The 25,145-nt window shown below is 36.5% G+C and overlaps 1 protein-coding gene across 1 annotated transcript in view; it reads left to right on the plus strand.

Moving 5' to 3' along the window:
- LOC127877503 (uncharacterized) overlaps positions 1-25,145 on the plus strand; it is a 59,399-nt gene that overhangs the window by 6,865 nt on the left and 27,389 nt on the right. The window contains exons 3-14 of the mRNA XM_052423445.1: positions 3,918-4,105; positions 4,416-4,455; positions 4,849-4,963; positions 6,586-6,733; positions 14,647-14,767; positions 15,168-15,360; positions 15,719-15,863; positions 16,342-16,564; positions 17,094-17,258; positions 19,355-19,497; positions 23,466-23,579; positions 23,651-23,653. Coding sequence (XP_052279405.1) covers positions 3,918-4,105; positions 4,416-4,455; positions 4,849-4,963; positions 6,586-6,733; positions 14,647-14,767; positions 15,168-15,360; positions 15,719-15,863; positions 16,342-16,564; positions 17,094-17,258; positions 19,355-19,497; positions 23,466-23,579; positions 23,651-23,653 — 1,598 coding nt within the window. The remainder of the gene's footprint in view (positions 1-3,917; positions 4,106-4,415; positions 4,456-4,848; positions 4,964-6,585; positions 6,734-14,646; positions 14,768-15,167; positions 15,361-15,718; positions 15,864-16,341; positions 16,565-17,093; positions 17,259-19,354; positions 19,498-23,465; positions 23,580-23,650; positions 23,654-25,145) is intronic.

A 25,145-nucleotide genomic window follows, 5' to 3' on the forward strand; every position in this document is an offset into this window, starting at 1 on the left:
GGATCGGGACTTTACGCTCATGCATAAAGCCCGGTTTTCTCATATGTTTGTGCAGTCGATATTTCATGGCTCATAATTATGATTTACCTTAATGAATGTGCATATGATGACTACATGTATTTATTTACCCGCTCTAAATTTGTTGTCATTGAAGAAGCGTGGTTGATAACACCAACCAGAAAATACGGTGTTCAAAACAAACCACTTGTAGTCTTTACAACATGAAATGTTAGCCGAATACTTAAACCTATTAATTTCGGATTGTTTTCGGTATTGCTGAATTAACTTTTTAACCGAAAGCAATATTAGTTCATCACATATTTTCATAACAAAAACAGGCTCACATGTCTATTTTTCCTTTGCATTTAATGTTGAAACAAACAATTAATTTTTAATTAAATTTGCTAACTAGAGCTTGTCTCGTGATAATAGCAAAACTCTGCGTTTTTGCATATTTAATTAATTTGTCTATTGTGTTTATTTTCGTCGTATGGCATGTAAATGCCTCATTTGCAATCTTGTAACAAGCTAGGACACATTTCTGAATATGATCCTAATTAATTCACCACGATTCTGTCACTGTGTTTGACAACGACTTTCCTTTGTTTATGGATCGGAATGTTTAAAAAAAATTAATATGATTTATATACGGTTTACTTTTATTGACAGTATTTATAAAAATGAATCATAAAATATTGAGACAAGTTAATGTTAAATTTACGTTTAAGTGAAGCCCACTTTGGGATAAATGAACAGAAAATTATATATCTAATATAATTATCGTTGTCCACTTTTTGCTATTTAATCCAGCTTTATTTTTTTAACTTATTCGATAAAAATAGTGTTTTTTAATAAATTTCTCTATGCAAATTTATAGCTGTTCAAGCCAGATATCTTTGTGTCAATCTTAATAGCTTTATCCAGCTTTATAGCTTATTTTTAGCTCAATAAAAACTATATATTTTTCGAGGCGAATAGTTTTTTAAAAGATTAATCACTTACCTTTTCCCGTTCAATACCTTTTGGAGCTTATAATTATTTTCCATATAGAAAATGATCATTTTATCCCTAAATCATTACAGGTTTTATGCTTTTGTCCCAACAATATTGCGTTTTCAAACTGAATAGCTTATTTTCAAGCCTTTAAGACCATGCCCATGTTCCATATCCCCAAACCATCATAGTTCGAACTTAAGTTGAGATATGAAATTTATTAAATTCCTCAAGTTTGTGATACATTTATTTAATATCTTTATTTTTTCTGAAATACATTTAGCATGACAGAATATCAACGAATGACTATTAGTTGATCTTATATACGTTAAAGGAAAGTGATCTACGTGATGAATATTTATGTTGAAACTTTTTATGATGCACAATTTCAGAAGATGTTTTCCGTCTTAAATACTATCTGTGAAAACCTTTGGTTTACTACATATCTGTTATCAACCACCTGTCTTTAATTACAAGATAAAGAAATAAGTTGCATTTGTTAAATACTCGCAATTTATAAAGCGTACGTTCAACTCAGATAATCACAATACGACGATGCTAACGAAAAATACATAAAAATTGCGTTACTTAAATAATGCTTTACATGCAACGAAAGACAGATCCAATACGCTTTCCATTGGTTTGATCTCTAACACATGGCCAAGATAAACAATAATGTTTTCTACGCAATCTACCAGTGTTTTCTGATATTTTCCATGCTGCTATTACTCATATCATTCTCGATTGATGCTGTAACAGGAACACAGGCACAGATTATAGTTATTGTCCTGTCACAAACAAGTGCAGTTTTACGACGTTTTCTGTCAGAGCTGGACTCTGGACAGGTTTCACGCAGTATATGCGTATAACGTTTTTAATAACGCAGTATGAAGTTACTTGTATTATAGGAAAGCTATATTGGTCCCATAATCATTTGAACACATTTGCTGTATTATATTATAGCCGAACTGGGTTTACGATTATTGATGGTCCTATGCCATATAGTATACTATTTATTACTTATTTCTCATTTTACTTTAGCACGCAAATTGCACTGAAAAAAGTTAGAAATAAAATCACCGTATCGTGTAGAACAGCAACATTACCAGACAGTTTTCTGCACAGTCTTCAAAGCACATATTGCGCGACCGGTTTCTGGGAAAAAAAACAAACGTCTTCGTTTTTTAAATTTAAAATATAAAAATATACTTAAAGGAGCCGTCCAACAGATTTTGGCATGTATTGAAGCATGTCATTTAATGCTTTATATTGATAAATTTTAACATTTGACCTAAACATCTCCAGTAAAAAAAACAACAAGAATACAATTTAAAAAAATGTAAATAAAGTAACCTTCAACAGGGCTCGAACCACTGACCCCTGGAGTCCTGGAGTAAAAAGTCTCCCGCCTAAATTCAATCGTTTCGCGTCGCACGACGCTTTATAATTTTTCAGGTTTTAAAATCGTCAAAAGATGCATATACTGGATATTTAAGAGCATGGTAAATGGTCAGTATTACTATTTCCTCAAAAATATCATAACAAAAACGAAAATTTGCGAATCTGACACAACTTTTTTTTTAAGTTTGTCAATTTACCAATCTGTTGGACGGCCGCTTAAAACAAAATTCATCTCAGTTCATTTGTGCCGACCATAAAAATAAACACAGAGTTGCATTGGATGTTTTCCTTGTTTTCACAAGGCGCATCCGATGCATTCATAAACCGTATAAATCTTTCAAATGTGACGCTGTATGGTGTCGTTATACAATCGAAATTTATGGAAAATATACCGGAGAGTTAGTTGATTAGTTAACATCCACAACTTTCCCGTTATATGAGATCATCTTTTTTATTCAGTACACAAACCCTTCCGCTGACGCAATTTAGCGATATCGAAAGGCATTGAAAAAGTCAAACTTGCATGTAATGTTCGTTACTAAATAGTGAATAATATTTGAAAATATGAAATGTGATAATATTTGAATTTCTTTTGCTTAAATGCGAAAAACTAGTTATCCATTTTTTTTAAATACAACTGTATCTTCAAAAATATGTTTTAATTCATTGTATTATTACCTGAGTCATTTGATATTTGTTATGATATTGTAACCAATACACAAAACGTACAAGAAAAGGGCAATTAAAGTGAAATTTAATAATATGTTAATTGCATATCGTATAAATCATTGAAATTAAAGACACTCAATATTGGGCGAGTACGCGTATGTTTTCATCAAATTTAAAACCACGACAAATGGAGATTGATTATTATACATCTACGTTATTTCGTCGATATTTCTTGGATAAAACGTATGTTATCCATCTAAAAGTTAATGTTTTGTTATAAAGAATTTTTATGGAATATTTGTCTACGGTTGATATTTATTTTTAGGCGTCAGAAAGCTATCGTAACTGATATAGGAACTTATTAGCAGATACAACCGTTTGACATTAAACCACTTTTTTCCGTTTTCCGAGTGTAAAGTACTGCCATAAAACAATTGTATGCTAATTAATTGCTCAGTATGATTTAATCATTCATTAAGTACATTAAAATAACATACCATTGGATGGGATAAATGACATTTGATTAAAGATTTATTTATAGCGACTTAAACATGTTGTCGATAAGTGAATGTATTAAAAGAATTGGAAAAAACACACACCACCACAGGCATCACCACTACCACCCACCCAACCAACGCCCACTACGTCTACTCCCACCATTACCACCACCACCACAACTACCACCGCCATCACAACCATCAACGCATAACACAACCACTGTCACCACCAACATTACTACCAGAAGATTAAATAAACTAAAAATGTGTTTTTATAAATGAATATACCATATACAAACTGAAAATTAAATGTCATCGGAATTTTATTACGAACTCATTTCCCATAACTATCCCTAGCACAACGAGAACTACAATGGATTGCGGGTGCGAGCCTCTATGCCGCCGCATCTGTTCTGGGTGGCGGACGAAGCGTACCGGGAACTGCAGGGGACGCAGCGGAACCAGGTCATACTGGTGTCGGGTGAATCGGGCGCCGGCAAGACCGAGAGTACCAAGTACATGATCCGACATCTCATGTTCATCAGGTGATTGAATTGTTTTTGATGTTTGTAGTTTAACGATTTGGGTTTTGGATTTAATAACTTAAACAGCATTCAAGCACTCAACGCCCGTGGTTAGTTCGTGAATGCATTAATATACCCCTGACCGTAGGTTATTCAATAATAATACAAATGTATAATATCTTAAATAATACTATAACATGTCATCGTTGGTCGTTTACCATATAATAGTTCAATTTATAAGTATTGTGTCAGCGTATCTTATTTACTATTGTATTAGCTGTGAATATGAAGTAACTATAGATATATCTAAACGCACATTTTTTTATTTCAGTCCAAGCAATGACTCTAAGCTCCTTGATAAAATAGTACAGGTATGTCATTATTTTTACACATATGGATTTGTGTTTAAAGTAGTGTTGCTAAATGATACAGTCATTAAAATACAAAACAAAATTAATGTTTTGCTGTAGGAATATCCGTGTCAAAGCTCGTCTTCAAACAGACAACAACAGCGATAGTTAAAGTTATTGATAATGTTCACGGTTTCACTGTTACACATTTGTATGAATTTCCCAATGGACTGTTGTACATATTTTTTTAATTGCCATTTCAACTACTTTTGAATGTAAAATATATTTCGATTTACTTACACGTATTTTCTCCTGTTGGTCGCTAGATACAAACGATTCACAAAAACATGAACGTGAAAAATACAATTTGTTAAAAAAAAATATATCCTATAGCGTACATATGCTCTGCTGCAGGTGAACCCGTTACTGGAGGCCTTCGGTAACGCAGCCACCGTCATGAACGGTAACTCCAGTAGGTTCGGGAAGTTCATAGAGCTCTCGTATACGGAGGATGGAACGCTACTCGGAGGTCAGTAAAAGTAACGAATGCGCAATTAATTTGCTGTAATTGGTACATGAAAAATAGGCATTGTTGATCGTAACAATTACCAATCTAACTTCTTTATCGCAATATATTGAATCCGTCATCATGTTTTGGAACAGAAAAGAAGACGATGCGATTTAGAAAAAACAACATTTTTATTGCCATGGCGCCAATGAATATATATGCCATATCTTAACGCGTTTGGGAACACCTAGATACAAAGTGGTCCACAAAGTTTGCAATTTCTATTACTCCTTGCATATGCTAACCTTGAACAATTACCATCGAAACTGCATTTTACAAAATATCCTGTCTCTTCTTATACATTTAATTTATTATGACAATTTATGTCTCGAAATGCTTACACTTTTTGTTTGCCGGTGACTGAGTCCCAGCGCTTTCGTCGAATTGTCCATCACATTTTCAACGTGTGTCTATTTTATCTTTTATGCACTTGTTGAAAACTAGAATTATCTTCTTTTTATATCAAATTTGAGAATTAAGAAACGTTTTTGTCTTCAACTAAAGCTTGTGTGCAACTATGTGCGAACTAAATGACACGAAATGCACGTGGTATTTTCCTCTATTAAAAAACTATTGAGGGATTGCTTTGTTGTTGTCAAGCTACTTTACGTTGATCAAATTGTTTTTAACCTTAATCGTATATATAAATCACTTTGACAGAAATCCAAATGTTATACCGTTTACGAAGTATGTCCTTAACCCATTTATGCCTAGCGTCTAGAAAAAAGTCCTTTGCAAACAGCGTAGATCCAGATGAGAAGCCGCATGATGCGTCTGGGCTGTTTGCTTAAAGGAATATCTGTAAGAAATATTGTAAATATAGAAATACGTATACTAGAAATTCCTAATTTTGGAAATAAATTGATCCAATTTAGAAGGATGGGATAGTCTACTAGGCAAAAATGGGTTAAGGAAATGCCTTACCTCATACTATCACACAACGGCAGTGAATCGTTAGTTCAGCAGTATTATAAATCAACAGCTACGAAGTTCACACAGTGTAATATATACGTCACGTTGGACCTTTCTGATGATGCGTTACGTATGGCGAAATGTCTTATGCTGTTAGACTAATTGATAGATGTCCGAATCAAGTGTAAATTCATATAGAAACAAAGCTCTAACTAAACGGCACTCGTTTTTTCACTTTTTTTCCGATTTAAATTATGATATTTGGTTAAAAATCATATTCACTTTATAACTATAGAATTTGAAGAAAGAGAAGCTTTTTATAACAAAGATTTTAGCGGCTATTTTGCAAGTTCTAATAAAACAGACGTTTCCATAACGTATTTTTAAAACAAATAATTATTTGGTAGTATTTTTTTATTGATAATATATTACCCCGTTATAACCATTAAAACAACAACAATGACAAATGCACAATAAAATTATGCAAAAAAACAGTTCTAACAGTTTCAACATTGAATTAATATAAAATTGAGTACATATTTTTAAATAATATCGTCAGTAAATCGTCACAGTCTATAATAAATCATTTGTTTGTTTGTCTCTAATGCAGGCACCGTTGCACTTTTGTTATTGATATCACTTCAAATCAAGGCTTGGCTAATTACTTTTAGCAAAGATCGACGACTACATTCTTGAAAAGTCACGTGTCGTCCATCGCAGCACGGGCGAGAAGAATTTCCACGTGTTCTACGCGCTGTTCGCGGGCATGTCACGTGAGCGCCTCCTCTACTACTTCCTGGAGGACCCGGAGTGTCACAGGTACCCGGATGTGCTCGAAACAACCTTTGCAAAGTCGCTTGGCCCGATTTTACAAAAATTCTTAAGTCTGCTTTAAGAATAACTGGCTTATGTCACTAATATACTTGTATTAAGTCGTAATGTTGTTTTAAATATGAAAAGAGTTTTTTTTTTCTTATTTCGCTTATTAAAATAAGATATGAGATATTTTTATAAGATAGTTTAAACAATTGAATCTCATTTGATGACTCCTCGATACAAGTGAACTTAAGCTTATCGTATTTAAAGATTTAAGATTATTCTAGAAATCGGGGTAAAGTTGTTAAGCAAATGGAATTTATTCTAGTAAACAAATTATTATATAATATTATTCCGTGATTTCGAACAGATACTTATATCTCAGAAAAGTGTTCTTTTATAAGGTGGAAAATTAGATGGCGATTTGTTAGAATGAATGTCAGTTTTTATACGACCGGGATATGGCTAAATCCATTTATGCATTGTCGGACCGTATTTGGTACAAAAACGAATATGGTACAAGTTTGTACCATATTCGGCCGAATATGGTACAACTGTCTAATTGTACCATATACGTATCTGCAGTTTTGGGGTAAAATGCCTGACCGAATATGGTACAAACTTGTACCATATTCGGATGAAAAATGTACCACATTCGTTCCGAATATGATACACACTCATCATCGTAATCATCATCATCATCATCATCGTTATCTCATCATCATCATCATCATCATCATCGTTATCTCATCATCATCATCATCATCATCATCATCATCATCATCATCATCATCATCATCATCATCACATCAATTATCAACACCCCAATGATCATCATCGTTGTTATCTTTACCAACACCACCATCATCATCACCATCAAAACCAACATCATCATATCCATTATCATGATCGTAATGGTGATCACAAAAGTTTTTTTTGTGATGATAATGACAGCGATGTTTTCGGTCGATAATGAGGATGTTGTGATGATGATGACGACGATGAGAATATCATCATCATCATCGGCCAATAAACATCGCCATCATCATCATCACAAATATTTTGTTATCATCATCATCATTATCATCATCGTCGGCCGATAAACATCGCCGTCATCATCATCTAAAAACTTATCATCATCATTATAACCATCATCATCGTCCGATAAACATCGCTGTCATCATCATCCCAAAACGTTTGTTATCATCATCATCATCATCATTATCATCATCATCATCATCATCACCACAATCATCAAACCCCAATCATCATAACCACTGTCATCATCATCACCACCACCATCATCATCACAATTTTTTTACCATCATCATCATCACAAATGTTTTGTCATCATCATCATCACATATTCATTTTACATTTTGTATTTTATAATTTGTTTCATTCAAGAGATTCAACAAACTTGTACTTTTTTCATTTATTGGTATACTGACAGGATTTTTCAAAGTAATATTGAAGAACATAGAACAGCATTTAAATTTTAATCCAACTGTAGCATTTTGACAAGACATAATATACATATATACATTCATTTTAGTTGCAGCCAAAATATCCCAAATGTGCTTCGTAAAAAGTTACCAGTAAATGAGCAAATGACAACAAATTTCCGGTAGAAGAACATAATCATCAATCACAAAAATAACATAACAGGTTTCCAAACACCGATATACATGTATATTTCACCTGTAATGTCTGTACATGACATCTATGATATCATACCAACCGATTCCACTAACACGCAAACGCAGCCATGCGTTTGCCCATTTTGGCCCCTTGATGATTTCTTTTATTGCCGAAATAAGACCGCTGTTTCTGCCCGCTCTTGTTAATTGGAAACGAACGCTAACAGGATTTCTGTTACTAGTATCTAGTCCAATATCCGGCCGAATGTAAATTCTAGGTGTTTGCAAACTCATTGACCTTATTAAATCTCTAAAGGGTTTGCCGACCTTCGCCAACACAAACTGGATTGACGGGTTTGATTGTATGCAGAACTTAAAAATTTCAACTTGAATGTGAAGTGGTAACATCAGAAATGGAAAAGTCGTTCGCTTCTGTGCCCTCCTATTGTTTATCATATCTTGAAGCTCTTTCAGGGCTGAACACACAGAGACGTCACCGTTGTCGCCAGAGTCACCGTTGTCGCCGGAGTCACCGTTGTCGCCAGACGCAGCGTTGTCGCCGGAGTCACCGTTGTCGCCGGAGTCACCGTTGTCGCTGGAGTCACCGTTGTCGCCGGAGTCACCGTTGTCGCAAGAGTCACCGTTGTCGCCAGACGCAGCGTTGTCGCCAGATGCAGTGTTGTCGCCAGACGCAGCGTTGTCGCCGGAGTCACCGTTGTCGCCAGACGCAGCGTTGTCGCCGGAGTCACCGTTGTCGCCGGAGTCACCGTTGTCGCTGGAGTCACCGTTGTCGCCGGAGTCACCGTTGTCGCAAGAGTCACCGTTGTCGCCAGACGCAGCGTTGTCGCCAGATGCAGTGTTGTCGCCAGACGCAGCGGTGTCGCCGGAGTCACCGTTGTCGCCAGAGTCACCGTTGTCGCCAGACGCAGCGTTGTCGCCTGACGCAGCGTTGTCGCCAGACGCAGCGCTGTCGCCAGAGTCACCGTTGTCATACGACTGTTCTAAGCGTGATATTATGTCCTTGTACACGCGTTGATTGATACGGATACTAACGTAATGCATGCCAAATCCTTCTGGGAAATACCCCAATGCAATTGTTCCAACATCACCATCGAACTTTCCATCTGCTGACACAATTGATGAGTGTTTTAGTCCTCGGGTAGAAACTACCAGGCACTGCAAATTATATTCTCTCATAAGTGCAATGAGCGTGAGGTTGTCGCCGTATGTCCCATTCTTAGACATATTCTTAACGTATTCATCAAATGTTTCATCATAGACAAAAGTTTCATAGAAATATCTGTTTTCTACAATGTGATGGACTGCTTCCTTACGTAAAGCATCTACGTCTTTGTATATACCAATTTTACCAAGTTGATGCGATATAGCAGCAAATTGACAATTTCCATCCGGATTTGGGTCCATGGCAATATTCACCCCATCCAACAACTGCAGATTTTCATGGTGTGTTAAAACATGATAGTACTTAGTTCTGTGATTTTGTTTCTCTGAGCGGTTCTGTTTTAATGAATGCTTTTTAATTTTTCGTTGTTTCTCTAACGCAACAGTTAGGCTAGTCATGTTTTCGACCCCAACCGATTTGCTTACGAATCCAAGTTCGGGTTTGTTCGGTACTTGAAATGACACGATATAAACACCATTTCGTTTTACTTTTTCTACCTTGCCTTCGATAACATATCTTTTGGTTGGCACCCTGGATTTTCGAAAGGGAAAGCGAATTAATACTGTCTCTCCTACTTTGTACTTGCTTGGGGAAGTTGCGTTCTTGAAGCCCTTCGACCCAGTTAAATCCACGTTTACTTTTTGTTGCAAATAGAATCTTGGCCTTTATAACACTGTTTGACCTTTCACACTTGCCCTGTGATTGAGGATGATACGGCCTACTATTGATCATTTTGATGTTGTACTTGTTCAACAAAAGTTTCATACTAGGGCCTTTAAATTCCAGTCCGTTGTCACATTGGATGATGTCAGGGGCAAGGTTAACCATCAACACGTCCTCTAATGCCTTTGCAACTTCACGCGAACTCTTCGTTTTCAGGGGTTTTGGCATAACGTACCTAGAATAAACGTCCACGACTTGTAGAATATAACTGTATGTGGACACCTTGTAGCTAACACTTTGATTTTTCATGTTAATTATGTCAATCTGCCATCTTTTGCCTGGTTCCTCTTCTGTAATTGTCTTTGGCTTTGGCTTGTTTGTAAATCTCGGATACTTCTCATGGTAATACTTGCTATTGTACAGTATTTCAAGGATAGCTTGTTCCGAGAACCCCGTGTAATTTACTTTCAGTTTGTTGTAAATAACCCTTGCTCCACATCCTTTGTTTTCTTGAACATCTTCTCAACAAATCTAGGAAGATCTTCTTTCACAAGGACTTGCTTTCCGCCACACAATAAAGAACCCCGGTCACCAAGCTCGAAGTCCTTACGTTTTCTAATCATGGCCAAACAATTATTCTCTTCAGGTGTCCGTTTCTTCACAGGGACATCGAACGATCCGTTTAAACATCTGACAATAATGTCGTACTTCGACCTGGGCAAGCACCCTAATTGCTTCCTTTTTCTCCTAATTGCTTCCTTCATCTGAAATAATATAATAAGTTATTATACATTTATACTTCATTAGTTAATAGAGCTTGTATTGAACACCGCGTGTCGAAAACGAATGTCTCACGACATGAGCTGAGCTAAAATCACTCGTCTGATAGCTCCGCTAAAATTTACAATCCGAACTTCCGGGCAATATGCGCAATGAAAGTAGCAAGTACTTCATGTAAAGTTTCATTGAAATCCAACCGAATTCAAATTCAGGGGAAAAATAGCGGGCAAACTTATGGCGGTCAACGGACAAACGGTCTGTAGAAACCAATGCTACGTGGATGGAAGGGATATAAAGAAGGGGCCCTGGGGGCCTAGGTCGCTCACCAGAAGTCACGACTAGGCAGGGTTCGAAGGTCAAAGACCTATAAACTCCATAAAATTTAAAATGTTCAAATCTACAGATTACAGGAGCTCGATCTGATTTTGGTGGAAAATACACTTTCGAAAAAATGACTGTAGCTTAAATATTTTAGCAGTTTAGGAGTTACGCACCCGGAAGGAATGCCACGGACAATTGGATAGACGGACGGACAACTGCAAATGCACTCTGAGGGGGGGGGGCATAAAACATAAAAATCAATGCATGTTAAAACATCAATGCATATTAAGACAACTGAAAATTAAAATTATGTACAGTACTTACTGTCAAGAATTCTTTTGAAGTTTGAAGAAAGTTTGGATTTAAATTCTTTCTAGTCGAAAATCACAACTTTTCTTGCCGACCGCCAAGTCAAATATGGTTACTGACTTCTGAGTAAGACTCGTGTGCAAAATTCCCGCCTTTTTAAAGCGGCACGTTATCAAAGAAAAAATCGGAAACTTCAAAGCTTTGTCGGCTTCTCAGCAATATGACGTCGGAACGACAAATCAACTTTACAAAGTAATGTTTAGGAATACAGTCACACCTGTCTAAAGCAGCCAGTCAAACATCCTTATTTTTGGAGAGATATATTCATTTAAAAGAGCTCAAAATCTCTTAAATCGGATTTTGGTGAAAATACACTTTCGAAAAAAAAAGTTTTAAAAATTTGAAAATTGCTATTAATGATCTCCACGAAAGTATCTGGCCCGCCCGTGAATCGAACCCAGGCCGCCTGCGTGCCAATCTGACGCGCAACCGACTGAGCTAGCCGGCGAATCAGTTACACAACCAGCAAAATCCATGTAAAGTGTGGTTAGGTTAGCTGTTTCTGTTACTGCTAGTTACGACGACGACGACGACGACGACGACGATGATGATGATGATGATGATGATGATGATGATGATGATGATGATGATACTTTTGTCACTTCCAATATTAAGTTAATACAATGTATTTGAGTTTGAAAAAAAGTTTACACATCGGCAGACTATTTCATTTATTAAGAAATACATAATTTATGTACCATATACGTAGGCCATTTTCATTTTTATGAGTTTTTTTGGTATGTACCAAATACGTTTTGGCGAGCATAGAAAAACTTATTCCAACCGAATATGGTACAATGTTTGTACCATATTCGGTCGAAAATTGTACCATCTTCGGTCCGAGTATGGTACATTTGTACCATATTCGGCCGAATATGGTACAAATGTACCATATTCGTTTTTGTACCAAATACGGTCCGACAATGCATGGCGTCTAGAATAAAGGCCTTGGCAAACAGCGTAGACCCAGATGAGACGCCGCATGATGCGGCGTCTCATCAGGGTCTGCACTGTTTGCTTTAAGGAATTTCTGTAATAAATATTATAAATATATAAATAAATATATTAGTCATCCCTAATTTTGGAAATCAGTTGATTGAATTTAGAGGGATGGGAGAGTCCATTAGGCATAAATGGGTTAAAGGTACGTGACCTGCCAGCATGCACAGTCAAAAAATACCAGTGAAGATTTGGGAAAACACACCACGCAATTTTAGATCCGTTCATGTAGAAATAGGCACCAGATCCTTATGTGTATTTATTTGATATTATATTGTTTATGTCTGTTTATAAAACTAGCCACTATGGTGTTTGGTTGACATCCGTGACCTATATGTGTATTTGAGCAGCGTCATGTGAAAGCGCGTAATATGCCATTTGCGGCCAGCGTAGCTCCAGGCCACTTTCACACCCGTGCGTTCTGGTCAGGAGCTACACTGTCCGGCATAAGTCAACGTTTCGTGGACTCATTATCAGGGATGTACAGGCTGGTCTGGAGATACACTGGCTAAATATGGCATAGGACCAATTTGCTCATGACGCGACTTATTTTATTCCGCGCTAAAATGTATTATATTAATCGTCGTCGACATACATTTAGACGTTTTAGTATATAAATAATGTACACGTTAATTGTAAATAACAACTCTGTAAAAGTAAAAACATTTAACTTAAACTATCGATCGATAGCTGTAAGTCATTTAAGCCAAACAATATGTAAAATATATGATTGTCGTTTCATTTTTGAAGCCGATTTTTAGTGCTAAAATGCGTAGTTAGACTACATATCCATTTGTCTCAAAAACAAACAAAATACTTCTTTGAACAATTCACATAATGTCTGGCAGCCTTTCCATAATAACGCTGCATGATGAATTATGGGTTAGAAATAGCGTGCCTTTTCTTGCGAGTGTTAAGATTCAACGAAAATTATCAATTTGCCGAAGAATATCGGTGTCCGTGTGTTCTTGTTGACACGTCAAACCCATGTGACTGGCTGTAATTACACCAATCACAATATGATAATTATCATTCTTGCAGTGTCAGTGCCATCGCCTTGTCGTGCAAAACTAAAATATATACGTATTTTACCATGTTTAATATATGCCATTACTATCGCCTTGCCGTGACAAACGTAGACAATATATATGCAATGTACAATCTAAACAATTAAGACATTTGGCGTGGCAACGAAAACAAAAACAGCATTCGTGTTTCAGGTCCATGAAAATATTCAACTAATGTTTTATTTCCATGTATAAAACCCGTGGCGTGTATGGTGTACGGATATGTCCAAAAGTCGTATGTGTATCGTATCAGACGGTTTAGCTAGAATCGTATCAGACGGTTTAGGGGTCATAAACCGTCTGATACGATTTGTATTGAGCTATTTCCGTTTAACGCAGTGGTCGTTGAATGCGCCTCTCACCTAGGCGAATCTGGTTTAAATCCCACTTCCGGCTCACATGAGTTTGGTTGGTGGTTACCATACCAGAAAGTTGGAGTTTCTTGTTTCTGTCGGATAACCAATCCATTGACATAAACACGCACACACTTCTAGCACAAAACCACACACAATGTGAAGCTTTTTCTGTAAAAATGAAAATATTGTAATTGAATATTTAATTTAAAGTATGTCCAAACGTTCTTGAGTCTACTAAGTAAATTTAGTTTGAGTGCACGCGTCGATGAGGCTCAGAAGGACCTCTAAACCTGTCTAATAAATAAAGTAAATTGGTTCGTGTCGGTAGAACTCGATTTTAATTCACGAATGGACAGCGAAATTAATACAATATCGCGTGTTGCGCAACCACCGCTAAAAAAAACCGACCAAAAGAAAACCCATCCACATAAAAACCCGACCACAGAATAACCATACCCAAAAAAAATCCCTACCACAAAAGAAAACCCACCACAAAGAACCCACCACAGAATTTATACAATGATAACTTATGTTGCAGGATCATGCGTGACGCCGACCCAGCCCTGGGAGTGTTTCGGGACCCGGAAGAGTTCCAGTATTACCGGGATATGTTCCACAACCTCACGGAAATCATGACCGACGTGGGATTCTCTGATGAGGTACATGATTTCAAGAGTAAAACACTTTGAAAATGTAATATCTTTTCTCCAAGCATAATTATCTCAAAAAATGTAATTGACAATTGCATGAGAACTGACACCAATTGCTTCGAAAATATATTGCAAAGTCACCCGCTCGTTTTGACGTGCTATGTTGAAGCCAAAAACTGATGTCCGTTTGTAGAAATCAAATATTTTGCACCTTTTAAAAATTGATGCACAAAAATGAAATGTTTTGATTGCAAATCGATGTCATATAAATATTGCGAACACGGCGCCTCCGGAAGCCATTTGAGTTACATGTTTTTATAGGCAGGTCGCTAAAACCGGAACATAAACTACTTTTCATCGCGAAAGGTAATTTCTTTAGAGATGTTTAATATTTCAAGCTCTATTACAGCACATTACGCTGATCTTCCTGATCCTGGCTGGCATCCTGCACTTGGCGAACATCGTGTTCATGCCCTGTGAGGACACGGACGGTGTCAGCGTGGTGGACGAGTACCCGCTGCACGCCGTCGCCAAGCTGCTGGGCGTCGAGGACGAGGTCCAGCTCACAGAGGCTATGATCTCTACCGTCAGTCATATCAAAGGTAATTTACCGTCGAAATTAACTTTTATCTACGCAATTAAAATGAATACAAATTTACCATTGACTGATTTTTAAAACGACACTTAACGCTTTAAGGCAATATTTCGTATAAAGGAAGTCTCTTTTAAACCAAAATCCACTGTATGCGAAACGCGTCGTCCGAGATTAGCCTCTGCGGGCTTTTTGTTTTTTTCCGAGCTATTATGACGATAGCGGATAAATTGCTCATAATGCGCAATTACAAAGCGTTCATATTGTATATGGTTATATGCAATGTATTTCAGTATTATTGATAAATACATCGTCGTCTTCTTTGGATGCGCAGCTTAAAATTTATAAATTTGTTTTTGTTTCCTAAGGGGAGAGAATCCAGTGCTGGAAGAACCTCCGGGAGGCGAACGACAGCCGTGACGCCCTGGCCAAGGACCTGTACTCGCGACTTTTCGGCTGGATCGTCGGCCAGGTCAACCGTAACCTGTGGCCCAGCCGAGACGCCAGGTTGTTGTAGGCATTCACATTTAATGCATTTCTATTATTGAGCCACGCTCTATTAACACGGGGCCTAAATTGTCATCACAAATCATACTGTGCAGTCCGCACAAGCTAATCAGGGACGACACTTTCCGCCTTGTATTGATTTTTTTTATTAAAGGAAGTCTTTTCTAATCAGAATTCCAGTGGAGGAAGTGTCTTCTCTGATTCGCCATTACACCACAGAAGCAATGCTACGTTTTGTATTTAATGTTTAAATATAAGTTTGACACACATGTATCCACTCTCATATTGGTAACTGCAAAACAAACACCAAATTTAAATTTTAATCGTTCCAAACACAAGACATATGTATTTATTAAAAAAACACCGCTGCAAATAAAAATACGGTAAACATTATTATCCACAAAACCTCTAACGTTCTCAACACACAACTACTGTTTTACAGTACCTAATATAATAACCGTCCATCTCCTCCCTCCGATTGCAGATCACGTGGCGCGTCTATCGGGCTGCTGGACATGTCCGGCTTTGAGAACTTCCCAACCAACGGGTTCGATCAGTTCCTCATCAACGTGACCAATGAGAAGCTGCAGCAGTACTTCATGGACAACATCTTCCCGCGCGAGCAGACGGACTACGAGCGCGAGGGCATCACGTGGCGCAACATCAGTTACCATAGCAACGAGGAGACGCTGGAGCTGATTTTCAAGGTGATGGGCATTTTCTTGTTGGCGCGTTTCATTTTTTGTTAACTACTACGCAAATGAGCCGCGCTCTGTGAAAACGGGGCTTAATGCATTTATTGAAAGTGTAAAACTGGATTTTTGCGAAGAAGTGACTTCTTTTAAACGAAAGAGCCTGTGTGGACTGCACAGGCGAATATGGGACGACACTTTACGCACATGTAATAAGCCCAGAGCGTCGCCCAAATATTAAGTGTTGAACATAAAACTGCTACTTTCGCTCAACACGAAAATATTTTTAATACAGCGCGATTACAATAATTTTCTCTGAATGTGTGAGTATCCATTGGCAGTTATAGTTCTAGACTACCACCCTCGGTTTAGCAAACTGATTTCCATTTCATGCTTATTTTAATTAATCTATACTTCGCTTGACGCATCTCGTTAAAAAATAACGTGAATCACATTTAAATGGAAAGCTGTGTTCTATATAAGCTATTTATGAAATAACTTTCAAATATATATTATCACAAAAGCTGAACTGTTCTCTTTACAGAAACCTGAAGGAATACTACGGCTTCTTGACGAGGAGTCGAATTTCCCGCAGTCGACGGACGCCACATTGGTGCACAAGCTCAAGAACTACTGCTCCCCAAACAAGCGTTTCGTAGCCCAGATGGGTGACGCATGCGCGTTCGGAATAAGACACTTCGCTGAGCAGGTGCGTTGAGGTCTGAGATAGAATAGATTTGAGCCGCTGACTGCTCGGCTAATCTTGACTGACACTAAGCAAATGCATTAAGCCATGTTTTCTCAGAGCAAGTAAAGTGATCAGATGCATAAAAAACTAACATTGTTCGTCAATATTAGAATAACAATTATAATGAAACAATAAGCTGTCATTAAATCGGACGAAAAAGAATTGGACGTCCTGGAAACATATATTGCTGTTTACTATTAAATAATATATTGATGCATTTTACTTTTCTAAAAATCTGTCTGATGCAATTTTTCAATTCAGTGTTTAACTATCCTGTGTTATTTTTTATTTTGAAATCAATGTCCAAATTTTTATTCTTAAATGTTTATATTCACACTCAAAACATATAAATTGTAAGTGTTTGATTCAAGATCGCAATCGGTGCTCCACAATTTGACAAATGTTGGAGGACTTGTTTATGAATGACAATGCAATAAGAGAGAAAACAGCGTCAAAACGCACGCCATGAATATGTTTTATAGCTATCTACCACGGACTTATGTATCGTCGCTTATTGTTCAATTATTGATCTTGAATATGGTGCTCGATTCGTTTACCAACCCTCCCACATGAAACACTGTTAAACAACCGCCGTTAAGACATTTGTTAAGTACAGATCTATACCAAACATGTGATTCACAAATACAGACAGATACAAATCATATGTCGCACTTTTTGAACGCGCAATTAATATTTTAACCACAGTGTTACGCCCTTGCGACATTAGTCTACGAATTCAATAAAAAATAATTGATCTAAGCGATCTGCGGAGCCATATTCGAAAAATAGATTTATCACAGGCACCGTTTAAATGCGTCAAAATTCGTTTATTGTATTTTTATTATTATTGCAACAAAATCAGATGCTTGGAAGAAAAAGGATTATTACGATAACGCTGCAATGCTGCCTTTTTAAAGAAAGGTTTCTAAAACATGTGTAGCAACTCTGGAAGAAGCATTTAGATAAACGAAGAAAAAGCTGGCCAAGAAGGTTTCGTTCAAAAATAGTATGCAACGCTGGCAGAAACAAATGTAAAGCCGCTGAAAGGCACTTTAAGAAAGGGTGCGTTTATAAATTGTAAGCAATACAGTAAGTCGCCTTTGAACAAATTGTATCGTTAAATATTGTCCTAGGTAATTAAGCATCATAATACAAAAAAAAACATGAAAACAACAACAACAAATGTGAACAGGCAAGGCATGTATAACACTAAGCTCTAACATAGTCTAGTTGACATTATGAGAGAATGAAAAATGAGAGTCATTTTGACAGCAGCCATGTTCTACTTAGCTTTGTTGCACAATTTCATCGCACGTCATGTTCACATGACCGAGAACACGTAAATCACCACCAGAAGTAGGATGTGGGTGTGCTATGAACAAATATTTTACTGCGAATAATAACTGACTTAATCATTTAACAACCCGTTACTTTTGTTATTTATGCACTTGTCAATGTGATTCATTTAGGGAAACCCGTTGGTAATTGTATGGTCTTGAGTGGTTTGGTGCATCTGGTGGCGGTAAAGCAGGTTGTCAGTGAACGCATTTTCTGAATTTATACGCACCTTTTTTATCATCCTGTATAGTTGTTTTGTTATCATCCTGTATAGTTGCGCCCGATATATAAAAATATAAGTAATTTAAATAACCACGCAACATATTATATATATATCCGTATTTTTACATGTAGTATGTTTAAGGTAGTTCCTCAAGTATTGATGACCAAAGGCGCCCATTCCGCGTTACAAAATGCATGTAGTTAATATCATACCGCTATATTTACTACTAATTTGACAATAAAACAAAACTTTCTGCTATCCCCGTGTAAGTCACACGCAAGATCCCTGACTTACGTCATACAAATTTTTTCTTTTCGGTATTCCTTCCTTTTTCGAATTACGAAACTTTATTTCTTATTCTACCCCATGTATAACATGCATCAGTTCCATTTCACGTGACAAACTAAAAACATCAATATTTCGTTAGCATTTGTTGTTATATTTAACTGCATTAAAGCACGTTAAATTGCAAGTGTACCATGTGCCCCCCTTGCAGGTGACGTACGACGCAGGCGGCTTCCTGGAGCGCAACCGAGACAATCTGAGCCAGGACCTGATTGCATGTTTCCTCAACAGCAATCACGACTTTATCCGAGATCTCTTCACAGCCGATCGGTCAGAGACGGGAACCATTTCCGAGTGAGTTTATCGGCTATATGTTAATACCTTTTTTTTACTGAAGTATTCAGCTTCATTTCGCCCTCGTCAGCATAATGATCTGAATGATTGATACTACAAATGTGTTTATAATCTAAACAGTCGTCGGGGCCATCATAAACGTTCGATCTAGGTTTCAGTAATTGGCATTGATTTTCGTAAATTAGTTTAAAGTCGTATCATAAGCAGCAGTTGCATGACATGAATACCTTGACTCTAAAAATGTTACTATCAAAACAAATATGTAAAAATTGAGACGGAAATAATACTGACTTAATGCCACTCACGCGAAAATTAATGTCATGTGAAATTTATCTTAATTTTAACCGGACCAGTACCTGTCAACATCTGCATGCATGGGAACGGCTAGAGCCATGATAGATGCTCTTTCTTGTGTAGTTGCATGTGATATGGAATAGTTATTTTTGTACTCCGCTACTAGTTTGGACTAATTCAACCAGAAATCATATACTTGAGAATGATTTATTTGCTTACAATTTGCATTTTTAAAAGTAGATAAGTATACCACCTTGCATACCCTCGTCTAGGATTGAGATATTTCATGTCATATTGTATGCGGCAGAATATCGCAACACTAGTTGTAGTAATTTGATTGCTTTAAAAGAATGATTCAGTAATAAACATATTTCAGTCACAAACAAATTTTTAATTAACATCGCTCCGGAATACTTTGAAGTTATTTGGTAGCATTACAATCCAACGGTATGATTCTCGATTTCTCATATCATCCAACAATACCCCATTGTGTTACAAAGGAAAACTAGGTACAATTAATCGGTAAAATCTTGTTCGGTAAGTAGCAAACTAAACAGCGACTCGAGTGCCCACGTTAAAACGATTAATACATAATTATGAAAGTTCGCTTACAACCTAATGACTGTATTAATCCGACGGAAGTCACATAGTCATATCACGCATACGTTATGAATGCCGTTTTTTTTAAGTATTAAACAGCATTCCATTCTGTTACATAGTGACACATATGTTCATAAGCAAACTATAATTACATTAAATATGTTAAATATTGTTCTGTAAAACTACCTTATTTTCGATTTATGATAATGGCCGTCGATCTCATGCAAGTAAAACACGTTACGCTGTGCTACGATGTGTCGCGATCTCAATAATAAATGATAATCTTGATAAACGTATGATAACGCATCATTTCGTACAAAACACGTGCAGTCTCACGATAACCAAACCTATTCGAAACGCTTCCAACGGACCGTAAGTAATCGTATCTGAACTGGAGGTCACACATTGTCAAGTCGTGACAACTGTAATCGTCAAAACGTGAACATGCTGCCAACAGGCGCAATGCGGCGTATTACAAAATGTGGCACGCAACTCAGCATGGTCTTCATAGTGGAATGCACGACAGTTGGAACCTTGCGTAAAGAACACATTCTGAAGGGCGTTTTCATACATATGCGAAACCATCCAACGCGATAATTATGATGAATAATGCTTAGTTGTCAAAGTCAACATTTTCCTTCCTAAAACTATATGGCATTGTATCAAATCTATAACGCATCGCAAATACTGCTTTTATGGAATGATTTCCGACTGCGCCGAACGGTTACTGTTACCTAAGGATAAAATGGTTTGCGCAAAATACTTGTTTCTTTTTTTCTGTTAGCTATTTACATTTAAATACATGTTCCGCACTCTAATGCAGCTGTGCAAAGCGCTATGCACTAGTTTTCCCGCCCCCGAAAGGACGCCTCACGTGTTCAATGTAACGCTGGATTAATTTGACAAATTCTCCACGCATGCATTGCCCTTCTAAAAGCTGTGCACGCGCAGGGTTTATTATCACATGATGATATTTTTTTTGTATCAAAAAGTATTATAATTTGCTATATGTTTAGAAAGGCGTGGTCGAGGTTAAGTTGTAAATACTCTGATAAGCTCTGGTTGTCAAAGAACGGTGTTTTAACATTCCCTGCTTCATAAACTCTTATACTTTATTAATTTTGAATTTCTTTTCACCAAATAACTTTTAATCGCCAACTGTGCTATACCACAATTGTCTATGCATTGAACACTTCCCGCTGGAGCGTTTACCCAGTTCTTTTGCGTATTTCTAAGGATCTCTCTTGTTTTGTTTGCTGTTTTCAGACTCCTGATATTTATCGCCGCGGCATCATCATAATGGTGACTTTTCCTCCATTTTCCCCACACAATGTCCCCTCTTCTATCCTCGTGTTTAGCCAGTGTATTCTCCATGATGGGATATTTCATCCTTATGAAGTCGTAGAGATTGAAAAATGTCTAGACAATAATACTCAATGTGGATGGACGTATCGTTCCTCCTTTCTAGAAGTATTTCCAATCACAAAACACAAAATTTTACCTATCGAATCTTAACATGTTTCATAAATAATACGCCAAAATAAGTTGTGTATCTGCAATCGGTAAGCTAAATCTAATTCGTTCCTTTGGCTGTTATTGTCTCTGGTCTGGGTTTTTTGTTCATGGGTTTTCGCATGTGTTACTGAAGCTGAAACCTAGAATAATGACATGCTCATGGTTTAACTGAAGAGAGAGCTGTGTATCTGGAAATATAATGGAAGCATCCTACACTTTTTCAGTGAATTCCGATTCATTATAGAGGCATCTTCGCTTGAACTTTTTTGAACATGCATGATGGATTGTTATTTTTCGTTGCAAATATCAAGTCATCTTAATTATTCAAATACATAAATTTACGTAGTGTTACACTTAAAATTATTGTAACAACCTTGGTCAGACCTAACGAACTTGCAGTAAGAGTCGACCATTGCCTTGAAGAAACCTTTATAATTGTAATCAATTGTACAAGGAGCCCTACTTAGCAGGCTTTCTGATTGCTATGCGTTTACCGTCAATGGAAGCTACGCAATTATTAAAGTTCCACGTGTGGAGGAAAATATTGACCAATTGTTTTCGCTCGTGAGAACTCAATTAAACAACTTTCTTTATTTTGCGGTGTGAACATTCACCGTTTCGTATACTGACGGCCATACAAAGCGGTCACTGTTGTTTCAAAAGCTGTGGCCGTGCGACCACGCAGTAACGTCACGTCGTTAACGACCGACACATCGTCCATTGACTGCACGATGCTTACTATATCCATTATTTAAATTTTAAAACAAAGAGTCATTAAATCATTAGAGGGAAGCAAGTCCTCTTCGACAGGATAAGCAAATTAACATTTCATAGTCATATATATGTCGTTTATAAATTTTATTGGCATTTAAATGACTTCATTCTTGGAATAAAATCAAATAAACACAAAAGTATTATTACTTGGTTTTTAGGTTGTGGTTTCATTTTCGATGTTAAAGGTCGTACTTAAATATTATTTGAGCTCTACGGCGATTTGTTGCGTTGTTCACTTTTGTATAGCATAAACACTTGAATAAGCGTTTATGTTATACACGTATATGCATATTCTAATCAGTTCGAAGGCTGCATGTATACAATTTATCATATGTTTATCATCTCATTAATGATTTTGAAAGACGCTTAGTGTGAAGACATTACAAAAATGTGATCCTGATTTGATTTCATGTTTACCAAATAATTTAATACTGCTACGAATTCTCTGTCGTTTTCCTGTTTTAATTGATAATTAATAGTAAGGTCATATAGGCAACATTGTTAAACATGCGTTATGTCATAAATCTACAATTTTTCCTCATGCTAGAAGACCAAAGAAGTAAAGACTTATATATGCCTCTGCTAAACTGCATAAATAACGAATAATAACGGTCAGCATAAGAACAACACAATAAGCGTACTTTGCACATAAATTTGTCTTGTTGCAAGCGTAATTTGCTATTATTAATTGCGTAAGACGGATTTTATAAAGACATTGTACATTCCGTTAATTATTTGTTATAAATAATTGCATTAATTTGAAATAATGTGTTCTAATTTTGCAGGTACGCAAGACATATAAACAGTCGCGCCAAATTGCCGACAGAATGGCCGTCGGCGATCGATCCTCGCCTGTTGACTGAGTCTGTGTCCCGAAAAGCGTCCCTTAGGATCAAGAGGTAAGACACTGTTTATGTAAATCAATAAAAAATGTTGGAAATTTTAATTAGATCTGGTGTAGAGGATTAAGAAAGTTGAAGGGCGAACATATTTAATAGTAAATTTAAATTTGTATTGACGCATTAAATGATATATAAACTGGAACAAAGCTTGTGTTTTGTTAATACGTATGTATTGTTCTGTGTCTGAGATCAGAATAGGAGGGGTTCCAGAACTTTACATAGACACATAAATAAGTGGTAGATAGTCTCTTGCTAAATTGTATTGCATATTTATTGTAAGATGCGCATGTTTGATGTCACATTCATAAAATGAAAAAAAAAAACTGCGAAGACAATCAAATGAGTTGAAAATGTATTAAATATGCATGAACTGTAAGTCGTTTGCGCAGACATTTGATTCGGATCAGTTGTTGGATATTACTGATATGATTTGGTATTAGAAAATCAAATATTTAGAATACCATCAAGTCTATGCGTGTTTGTTTTTTGGTTCAGAATCTACGGAAATTAAAGAGCTATCATGTTTTTTTCTTAAATGTAGTATCTCTGTATGGAGATAGTGTAACTGAATTGAACATGAAATGTTGTATATATACGGTACCTGCAGACGAGTTTGATATTCGTCATAAGCATGCTGTAAAATTTCCATTTGTTTCTATTTATGTGCATATGATTTATTTCGTCTCTCTTTGCACAACTTGTCATAATTAATAATTAAGAGTAAATATGATGAATGATGAACGTGCAAGCCTGCAAGAACTCGCCCACAAATTGCACACAATTGATCGAGAACGCATGAGTATTTTTGGTATTGTTTTACCGAATTCAACTGTAAATGGCATAATTATTTAAATATAACAAAGCAAAGAGCTGCATGATTTATTAGTACATTAGTATTTGAAGAATTACACTGTTACGCGAAATCACCGAAGCGCCATTCAAAGCAGGTGTTTTATATTTAAAACATCCCGAACACAATAAAACCATGTAATGAAGATGTATTATACATTGCCTTTCTCTAAAGATATGTTCCAATTTGAATACTTTAATTTACTTTTACATTGTATATATAGTTACTATATTATATAAATAGTAAACTACTTAAACTGCGTTATGTTAACACTTAAATCAACTTAGATTTAAAGAAAATAAAGGATATAATCTGCACAATTTACAAACTTTCAATGTCCTTATTTTTTTATTTTTCAATACACGAAAGGTCCATAATAGATAAGAAAGAAACTTTAAAGATGTATAGTATTAAAATCTGAAAACGTTTTCTTCGATAAACAACAGCAACTTGAACAACTCACAAATCCACATGATGCCATAGTTGTTTATGGAAAGATAAGTATGGGCCTTTAAAAGAATAACCGCCACATATAATCTATGTACTCACAGTGGCGTAATGGATATGGTGTCCGTATAGCGATCAGGAGGTCCTTGTTTCGAGCTCCACCTTCGGAGCACTTTCAAGTTTTTCTCCACTTACAAGTTCTTGGTCCGTATCACAAACCAAATCTAAGACCTGGTCTTAAAATACAGAATACTGTTTAAATAGAA

Source organism: Dreissena polymorpha, chromosome 4 (assembly GCF_020536995.1).
Source record: "Dreissena polymorpha isolate Duluth1 chromosome 4, UMN_Dpol_1.0, whole genome shotgun sequence".
Taxonomy (NCBI): domain Eukaryota; kingdom Metazoa; phylum Mollusca; class Bivalvia; order Myida; family Dreissenidae; genus Dreissena; species Dreissena polymorpha.